Consider the following 10035-nt stretch of genomic DNA (forward strand, 5'->3'; position numbering starts at 1 on the left):
TAAATAACTTTATTGAACCGGGTAAACCCCTTTCCATTACTCAACATAGTGGAAATATAAATATTCAGCAGAGAACCAAGGGAAAGTAAGATCAGAATGATGAACTAGACTGTATATATCATGAGTTGCGCTTGATCAGCAAAGCAGCTAGCACACCATTCCCATTTTTATTTATGTTTACCATTAATTTCCTCCCCATCGCCTTCGCAAAAAGGAAAATCCTCACCATCACACACACGGCCGAATCAAGGTTCTTATTTCAAAAGCACAACATACATGCATGGATGAATTAATAAGTAATTGTGCCTCGCCTTATCAGCGGGGGTGGGGTTTCGCACTTGACGCTGCGATTAAGCAATTGGTTCCACGTAGAGCAACGTGATCATCTCCTTGATCTCGTGCGAGGAAGTGAAGGCGTCGCCGCGCTTGTACATGTTATTCACCGTCCTCGCGAAGTTGACGACCGTCCGCGGCACGGCCAGCGGCTGCTGCTGCTCCGTCGGCGCGATGCAGTGTCGCACCATGTCTTTCCACGAGTCCTCGACAAGGTCTTTGATCTTCTCGCGGGCGTCCTGCACCATCACGCCGTGCTCTTCCATGTAGCACTGGATCGTAGAGGCGTAGTGGTCCCCGGTTTGCTCACGCTGCAGCAAGATACAATGTTAGCTGGATGATCAATAGGCAACCAAGAAGAAGAAATGCATATACAATTACATGAAATTAAATGTGTACAGAACTAAAGATAGACAAGGACCTGGCTTGATACGATGTCATTGGAGAACCGTACAAACATATCAAACGTCTTGAAAAGTTGCGGATAGTTCAGAATCCATTTGAACGTGTTTGTTGTAGCTATGCCGCCTACTCCAACAAATAATGAAGTAGACGCAAGTGTGAAGCCTCCACTGCTTCTCGCTGAAACCCTAAGATGTTCTTCCAGTGTTTTTGGCACATAATTTCCATCACGCCATTTTAGCTCCTCCGTGTATGCTTGAACTAATCGCTTCAACTGCATGGTAGGTTGAGTTGAATATGAACGTTTGTGAATTTAAAAGCCCCATTTTAGAATCTAGCTAGCCGGGTGTGCTGCTATAATCCCTTGTCTTAGATCATCTCTAGCAGACCCGTATAAGTGGTCAAACCCGTAAATTTTTTGTGTTTTACAGTTTCGGTCGAAAAAAGTGTACAAAACAGAAACCGTAAAAGTGGTCCAACCCGTAAAATTTTTAAGGGTCACCGAAAATGCACACCCGAAAACCTTATATTTGAAGGTTGGAAGGCCGAATCTAGGGGGCCCCGTATACCGGTCAAACCTTGTCGGAGCAAACACGCCGCCGCGGAGTTTTGTCGGAATCCGCCCTAAACTCGCCGAAATTCATCACCACACACCGGAAAAGGCCGCTAGACGCCACAATCGATCGTCACCGGTTCGAATTGGACGAGCTCGACATCGCCATGGCCTCCCATGACCTCAGCCTGGCAGCCGGAATCCTCCCGGCGCGGTAGGCAAAGGGGCACGGCTTGGTCTGCGCGGCTGGCAATAGAGCAAGGCGCGGACGATGGAGGCGACGGGGCGTGGCCGGCGAGGCTGGGCGCGGCTGGCGTGGTGATGGGGCATGGCCGGCGAGGCTGGGCGCGGCCGGCGTGATGATGGGGCGTGGTCGGTAGGGACGGGGCGCGACCGACGGGCGACGGGGCACGGCCGGCGGGGCCGGCTGGGGGAAGGGGCGGCAGCGGCCGGACCGGAGGAAGGAGCTCTTTATCCCAGTTTTACAGTGTCTGTTCGGCCGTAGCTAAAATGAACTTTTAAAATGCATTTTTTTTCTGACCCGTATCCTAGTTTTATAGTTTGCGATTTTAAAGGGTCTGCTAGAGATGCTCTTGGAACACAATTGTAAAATTTATGAGCTCTAAGAAAATTTAGCAGAATACTTACCGCTTCCTTTAGATAGTGCACATGGTGGCTCTTCCCAAGTCCTAGTTCATTCTCAAATGAATGAAATGTATTCAATAAATATAAGTAGAACCCCTTGATGTATGATGGAAGCAGTTCTGTTGCACTTTCATCCCACCTGCATTGTATTATATACAATATATTTATTAGAATCACTAGCACCAACTTAATTATACTTTGCTAGACATTACACCTGACTTTTCAAAAGCACTTACGCATCACAATTATTTCTGCAGTTGTAGCACCATTTTAGAAATTATGTTATTATAAATTAATTGGTTGTTACACAATTTTTTTAATGGAGTTATTAAAAATTTTCATGACTAATTAAAAAACATTTCACAATGTGGCATGACAACCATGGATCTTATTGCTTATGGCAAAAGCATTTCACATGGTAGTGAAATCTGTCTACAAATACGAGCGGTGGTTATTCCATTAATATCTACTAGCTAGTTGAATACCTTATAGTTAATTACGATTGATATATAGTTATTTGCAAAAAAATATACATGTGTGTTTCAAATATTGTTATATTTGATATACCAAATGATGTATACCAGCTTATAGATTCGAGTTTACGAAAAGTTCATAATTACTCGACTTGTAATTGTAGCTTACATCTTGGTCCACCGAAATCCATCTTCTATTATACCAAAGAAATTTAATTATGATGCATGCGCATGTCCTTAAAATGTTTATTGATGCTAAAAACCAGGAACATTTGAAGAGTAATGATAACTTTTAAGCAAATTAAAAACTAACTAGTGCTACTTAAGGGACCGTGACCTGTTGATTGCTTTGGCAAGTCGCATGCTCTCTTCGGTGGTACCATATGTGTCAAAGATATCATCTAGTACGGTCATAAATGCTGTCATCTTTGTAAGTATAATCCGTGAGTTATAATATTGAGGTTCATAACATGCTCCATTCATCCAAAAATACATTTCCACTATTCTATCTCTAGAAAATCCTAACTTTGATTCTTCATGGAGCTCCTTCCACCAACTGCAATGGCACACACATAATAAATTGTCAGCTAATACTTTGTGAGAATCAAATGAAAACAAGGAACACTAGGTCCGTGAGGACTTGAACCCAGGTGGCTGGGTTGTACATCTAGTTTCCTAATCAACTGAGCTCGGATCACTTCTTTGCAGACCTAATGAACCTTTTATTTGCAAGGAAAAGAGAGCAAAATATGATTAACTTACAGTGTGATGTTGTTTAGCTCCTCACAATAAAGAAGTTGCAGAAGATTGAAATTCAATTTTGCGAACTCCAATATGGCTTCATTTTTTGTAGCACCATTATCATAAATATGGATGTAGCTTCTCATTTCTACTATGCGAGCCCTTCGGAAAAGTGGTGCTTCAAGGGCTAAAGATATTTCATTTGCTAGTGGTGATGATTGTTGTAATACACCTTCTAGGTGTCTTGTTGTGAATATTATGGCCTCATCGAGCACCTGTTCTCCATGTGTCCTAAGGTATGCTGCATTATATAAGCTCAGAATACTTCTTGTATTGTCGAACATAAATTTTCCTTCATCTCCTTTGAAACGAAGGAATACATCTGCATGTGGAGTTGGTCTGGTTAATACATATCAAGTATTTCTAATATATATGTGTCAAACATACATAGTGGAATACAATTTCCATCATATTCATATATTGCCGCAATACTTGGATTATATAGTGATATCTACCATGTAAGTTTTATGCACATTTCTGGAGTCCTAGTTTATATGCAGTACTAGTGTTTGTCCACTCGACACTCTATCTAGATTTATGTTTTAAAGATGATTTTTATTTTTAGCTTCCAAGCAAATATGGATAACACAGATGCAGGTTTTTAGGTCTTTATTACACATCTACATCTCAGATTTGCACCATATTAACTATTTATAATCTGTTAATTAACTAATTTTACTACATTTGTTCTCAGAATCAACCGTGGCATCTGAATGTTCTGATTATTCAAAAAAGTGCTTTGATTATCACCGGGTAAGCATATATGTGATATACAAGTGAAGGATTAGTCGAGCAACAAAATAAGAGACAAAATTTGGATGATGGTTACACCTGAAGGAGCCATACCAATTGCATATATGCACCAAAATTACAAGCAACTTGGCCTTACCAGCTGATACATCATATCCATTCGCCCGCAGAAGATAAAATCGGAGTGAAACTAAATGTAGATTTTCCTTGTTGTAATCAGACTTGTAGACACGGTGGAGCAGCTCGTTGATCTCGTTTTCATAGTAGATGTCCAGCCCGAGCCGTTGTAATGTCATTATAAGATCCAATAATTTTGGTAATTCCTGTGTGCTATTTACCATCTTCCTAACTTCTTCTCTTAGCACTTCAGCCTTTCCTTCCATGCATGCACGCTGCAATTTAAGGGTTAATGTTTATGATTGGTGGATCAATAGACCGATTAGTGGATCGAACATGCCAATTATACCGACATGCATGTGATGAGATGATGGATGGATGGATAGCATATTTATTTGGCGCCAAATCCTATGTACCTAAGAAAGTGACCCCATTACTTATAATTATCTCAATATGCATGATATCACATCATCAAAATAATTGTAGCCGTTAGATTTACAAGCTAGAGCCACTAGCTAGCATCCATCCGATCTAAGCATGATAATCCTCAACATGCATTAGTGAATTTTAAATGGGTTTTAAATCACATGATTTAATCATGACATAATCCACTACATATTTTTCCTAGCCATACAACAACGCCACCTCAGTAAGCCATGCCTGCAAGTTCTATGTTGTATATTGAGATAATGTTCTATGTGTTGGACTCTTGGAACATACATATATAGTTGATTTCTTATTTTATTTTATTATAAATGGGACTCTTTTAACTACAATTTATTTATTTCTCTTTTATACATGCTTTTGTGTTTTAATGTTTTAAAAGTGTATATTAAAAATACTTAATTTTCATTGCGTTATAGTTCTTTATGTAGCACCTAATAATGCATCTCTTTTAACAACATTACCACAACAATGCGCAAGGTATCATCTACTTATATATGTTTCTTGATCTTACTAAATAAAAGGTATAGTTTAAGCAGGACTATGCGTAGAATGGGTAATTAGTGAAATATGTTTCTGTGTTGTTATTATCTGATTGTAATCATAATATCCTATTCATAAATGATGAAAATCTTGCGGAGGCCGGGGTACTCCCCTTTTCAAGAGAAAAATGATGAAAATCTTATTGCCTCGCAGAAAAAAAAGAAAAAAAAAATACGAAATGCTTTTCTTGTGGTGAGCGAAATTACCTGAGGGGCAGTGGGCGGTTGGTAAGTGAGGAAGAAACCACCCCAGAGGCTAGGGTGGAACGTAGGAGGTGGTACCGGAGCCTTTCGTGCTCGTTCGGTGTTGGAACGAGCAGGCGCTTCTGGCACCATCTTCTCCTTGTCGATCGACCTGATCGAGCTGTTTTTGCAAGTTTCTTAATTCGATCGATGGAATGGATGAACGGGTGGCGACCGACATATGTCTCCTCTTTTTGCTGCGCCGGGTATTTATAGGCCACGATCGATAGGCGTACACGTATCAAACCATGCATGATATATTGACCATGCGTGGAAGTGTAGGACTATGCAGCAGGTAGGTTAGGCGCGTACGTGTAGCTAGCTAGTAGTGGATGCCTTGCATTTGTTTATTGACCATGGGCTGCCAAGAAGCACGTGTTCAACTGGTGACGGATGAAGAGCATGAAAACTTCAGCATTTCGTCTGGTTTTTTCTTTTTTTTCGTCTCCCCACCAATCATCCCATCGGTTTATTTTCACGTCACCCTCTCACACAACAAAACAATATGAACGGATTCGAATTTTTTATGCTGACACAAGTTATTTAATAATGTCTTTATGTGAAAGAATCAATCACGATCAATCTCTAAAGATCAAATTTAAATTAATTAACCTGACCTTAAATCGCTTAATCACATTAATTAGGAAACAAATAACTGATTTTAAAAAAAATCACTTGATCACATTAATTAAAAAACAAATAACTAATTTTAAGAAAATTAATGTGTAAATCATAACAAAGAAATCTCATTACCAAATCGTTTATGTATCTCTACTCCTAATGTCTCAGTTGGTAGTCTTCGTTCCACGGTTAATTTTCGTCTCACCTACCATGGGTTTTTTCGTCCTCACTCCCACCTCCCACCTCCCAGCGATTCCCCCTGAACCGACGAGCGGCAAAAAAAAAAACTGAGATTGCGATGCCCCCAGGGTGCAAACCTCCGGTCGATTGATAGAAAAATGGATGTAAAAAAATCTACGAAAATTAACCAATGAAAAAAAACCTACGAGGGCAGGTACGAGCAATTCCTCTTGTCATGCCTCTCCTTGTACGACCCCCCACCCCTTCACCGATTTTCCTCCCTCCCTCAACCGGTTTTCTCCTCATCTCTACTCCTAATGTCTCAGTTGGTAGTCTTCGTTCCCGATTTATTTTCGTCCCACCTATCATGGTCTTTTTTGGTACATGCTCCCACCTAACGCTCAGCCGCGATGAACCAAGAAAAACCCTCCAGCCGAGTCCCTCACCCGCCCCCACGCGCCTAACCTTCCGTCGCACCCATCTGTCACGAACGAAAATAAACCAGCGAAAACAAACCGGCGAAAATTAACCAGCGAAAAAACCCAAAACAATCGCACGCACGTACGAGCGAGGCCGCCCGCCCTCGAGCGAGAACCACTCGCACGCACGACTCGCTCAGCAAATCGTGCGCCGCCGCCCTCCATCCTTCGCCACCGCCGATCCATCCCTTCGCCGCCGCCGCTCCATCCCTTCGCCGCCGACCTCGCACATCAAAGCCGCCGCCGCTCCATCCCTTCGCCGCCGCCGCTCCATCCCTTCGCCGCCGCCCTCGCACATCGAAGCCGCCGCCCACGATCCACTTCAGGAGACGCCGTCGATCCCGTTGAGGACCTGCTGCCCATCATGTCGAGGATCCGAAGACGATCCCCTTTAGGAGCCTTGCCGATCCTTCTCCACACGCCACCGCCTCCCTTGCGAAGACGCCTTGCCATGGATCTCAATCGGCGTTACGACGGCCGTGGCCTCCCCACCCGCCGACGTTCCAGATCCGGCCATCGTTGACCCCCTCCACATCAGTGATTGGTCAAGGTAGGGGTGTGTGGCTCTATCCATCTTCCTGCGTGTACGGCGTCTGTGTATCCCGGCAAGGGTGCTTGTGAGATCGGGAGGCGATCAAAAGGAGGAAGAGGAGATCCATGGTTGGGGATACATTCAACGACCTAGGCATCATCCTCCCTGACGTCGTACTCGAAGCCCGCAGCCATTGCCTTCTCAATCTACGTTAGTCAGCAGCAGCAAGGTCAGGCCCCACTATATTTTCTTGAGATCTTGCATCGCCATGGTGACTCCACAAAATTTGTACATCCATTGCCGACGTTGGTATTTATTCAGCAGAGAATTAACAACAGTAGACCAAAGCAAAGGGGGGTCAGCCTGAATGGGACGTATCCCCTTCCAGAGGACTCGCCCTAGCTAGCCTGCATGGTACCTTTCATTAGCACTTCTCCCAGTAAGTTTGCAAATTTTGGATCCACCACTTTTGAATCATGCTTGGTGTGTGCTGACGGTGCACGAGGAACGTGACGGTTTTTCTCTGAATCATGCCATAGTTCTCTCAATATTGTACGTGTTGTTCTCTCAGCATTGTACGTGTTGTTCTCTGCATGATGTGTGGTGGATGGGGATGCGGAGGCGACGACTGGCGGCTGTTCTATTTACACCTGACATGGTTGAGAGGCTAGGGAGCAGGCGATTTTGCACTCGTATTTGGTCGGCAATGGAGATGAATTTGTGAGAGATGTGGCTGGGAGTTGCACCGGTCATTTTTCTGCCCTCTCTATGTTATCCCTTTGCACTAATCGGTAATTGCTTTTTGACCAGGGGATAGGGTAGCGTACACGAACAGCAAAATTGTAGAAGACGAGGAGGACAATCTGAGTGACCAACATTATGTGGAGTATTGAGATGCAGGTAAGACATGTGTAATCTGAATTGAGACATATGGAGGGCATACATAGTATGTATGTGCAGTTTTTAATTGTAGGTTGAATTCTTGTTCTCTAGATCCATCTTCACCGACAGCACGCGCTTGTCTGTGACCTCCCACCAGCAGCGCCTTGAGGTCACCCACACAAGCGACCAAGCAATTCCACGCTGTCACCCTCTGCTACTTCGCCAACGACATCGAGGAGGTCGTGGGTGAGAGCTACTGTCCTCCCTGGAGAACATGCTCGTGCCCCATGCGTACGAAGAAGAGCTAAGACACTCGCATGGGTGCTCAAGGAAATAAACCAGATTGAGCGAGGTTAGATTAAAGTTTCTTCATTCTACACTAGCTTTTCTTGTGCCTTTAGGTATTTCAGATAAGTATCGTATGCTGCCTACAACATGTAAGGGAAGCCAAAAAGGATTACAAAATATTTATGCTTCTTCATAGTTGTCCATTTGGTTCTAAACTTTGTTGAGTGGCAGACATATTTTACATTAATTAATAAATAATGTTGCTGCACACGTGAGTTGGTTTGCAATGAAGTGGGGAGGTAGACATGTTTTTGTTGAATAAATATTTTTCATAAATACGGGGGCATGAAGATAATCTATTCTTTCTTTACTCCGTTGACAATGGGACAATGTTCTTTTTGTGTTTCAGAGTAAAAAAAACAGACCCTAATCTGAATCTGACGAGTAAAAAAATATGGTTGTGTTTCAGAGTGTTACGCAATTTATCAACAAGAGCAAAGACTCTAATCTGATGATGTAGGACAGCTTTAATGTGACAGAGGATCATGGTGGTCGATGGATTGTGCACCCGGTAGTAGACTAAGAAAGGAACATTATTTATGGAACACAATGATATTCAGAGCAGCCCTGCACTATGTGAGATTTAGAAGGTATTCAAATTAGTGTTTGTTGATAACTGCAAATTCCGTGTGTCCGAGTTTCATATTTTTCTTTCTATCCCTGTCAACGTACTAATCCATTGTTCTTTGATGTGCAGTTGGTACTGCCGGCGGATGCATCCATGTGCTAATCTCCTGGCACCGCGTAGACGGAGCCAAACGAGTTGGGGCCTCCAGCCGGCTGGTAGTGGACAACAACACCGGGTTTGTTAATTACTCAACAAGTCACAGATTGATCTCTTTTTTGATTGGTTTGGTGTGGATTATCAGGCCTGCCGCGCAATCATAGATTTATCTTTTGATTTATGTGGGTGGACAGAAACACCTTTTCTAAAGTTTTCTAGGGATTGTAATGAAGCACAGTAACACACTCCAGCATTCATTCTTTGCTTGATATTAGCAAACAATGTAAAATAACCAAGCTCACAACATTCTAAAGCGGTCTATTAGCTACTTCAGCAGACAACAGACAGAAAGAAGTAAGCAGTATTTGATTTGCTCATACCCGTGGAGGGATCGAATTCTGCCCAAAGTTTGTCGCAACACTTGTGGTCAGCGGCGAGGATGAGCACCCACACCCGCTCCTTGTTGGTGGCCTCTGCATCCTCCTCCCTCGAAGTGGGTCTATGCGGGGAGTTGATCTAGAATATCCTATTGTTAGATATAACAAATAGGTGACAAGAAATAAACAAGAACTATGTGGTACAATATATGTGTCACACAGTATACTTTGAAAATGTGTAATTTGAGATTCTGATATAGATGTAGGCCTGTAACACACCTTGAACATGCACTAAAAATTGTTGTTTACAGTCTGATTTCTAAACCTGATGAAAACCCCTATTTAAAAAAGGATTTAATAGAATTTGTAGTGATTCTTTTGTCAGATTGATGATATATTGCAAATTATGCTTGATGGCTAATTTCTTGGCATAAAAGGTGCTTATTTGAAATTTGGTTACTACTGAAATTTTGTCAAGATACTTGGACTTGTTCATTGTTCAATCAGGTTCCAATCAAGAGTTAACCTGAGACAATAGAAAGTACTGTCTGTGTAATTATTGATGGTTCTGGAATAAGGAGTAAACCAA

General features: G+C 42.6%; 1 protein-coding gene and 1 long non-coding RNA gene across 7 annotated transcripts; one reads left to right on the top strand and one right to left on the bottom strand.

Annotated features, from left to right (window-relative positions):
• Positions 1-302: 302 nt before the first annotated feature.
• On the bottom strand, positions 303-5396 carry LOC123141411 (zingiberene synthase). Its single transcript, XM_044560567.1, has 8 exons — positions 5268-5396; positions 4097-4349; positions 3169-3529; positions 2744-2962; positions 2170-2184; positions 1937-2072; positions 755-1009; positions 303-644 (listed from the first exon to the last, which is right to left on the bottom strand). Exons 1-8 carry the CDS (start codon positions 5394-5396, stop codon positions 351-353), a joined length of 1662 nt encoding a protein of 553 aa, XP_044416502.1. The 3' UTR covers positions 303-350.
• Positions 5397-6659: 1263 nt separating this feature from the next.
• On the top strand, positions 6660-9832 carry LOC123144372 (uncharacterized). 6 transcript variants are annotated; one of them, XR_006471393.1, is made up of 6 exons: positions 6660-7344; positions 7437-7554; positions 7687-8015; positions 8109-8349; positions 8755-8935; positions 9043-9832. It is a non-coding gene; the product is annotated as an uncharacterized lncRNA (long non-coding RNA). The 6 variants fall into 6 exon arrangements; XR_006471398.1 differs by having other exon boundaries at positions 8825-8935; XR_006471395.1 differs by having other exon boundaries at positions 7440-7554.
• Positions 9833-10035: the final 203 nt, after the last annotated feature.

This window comes from Triticum aestivum, chromosome 6D (assembly GCF_018294505.1).
Source record: "Triticum aestivum cultivar Chinese Spring chromosome 6D, IWGSC CS RefSeq v2.1, whole genome shotgun sequence".
Taxonomy (NCBI): Eukaryota; Viridiplantae; Streptophyta; class Magnoliopsida; order Poales; family Poaceae; genus Triticum; species Triticum aestivum.

Coding starts and splice junctions, on each gene's coding strand:
- LOC123141411 (XM_044560567.1), bottom strand. CDS start 5,396: ATGGTGCCAGAAGCGCCTGCTCGTTCCAACACCGAACGAGCACGAAAG. Junction 3,530..4,096: donor TGGATATGATGTATCAGCTG/GTAAGGCCAAGT, acceptor CTCCACATGCAG/ATGTATTCCTTCGTTTCAAA. Junction 2,963..3,168: donor GAGCTAAACAACATCACACT/GTAAGTTAATCA, acceptor GTGCCATTGCAG/TTGGTGGAAGGAGCTCCATG.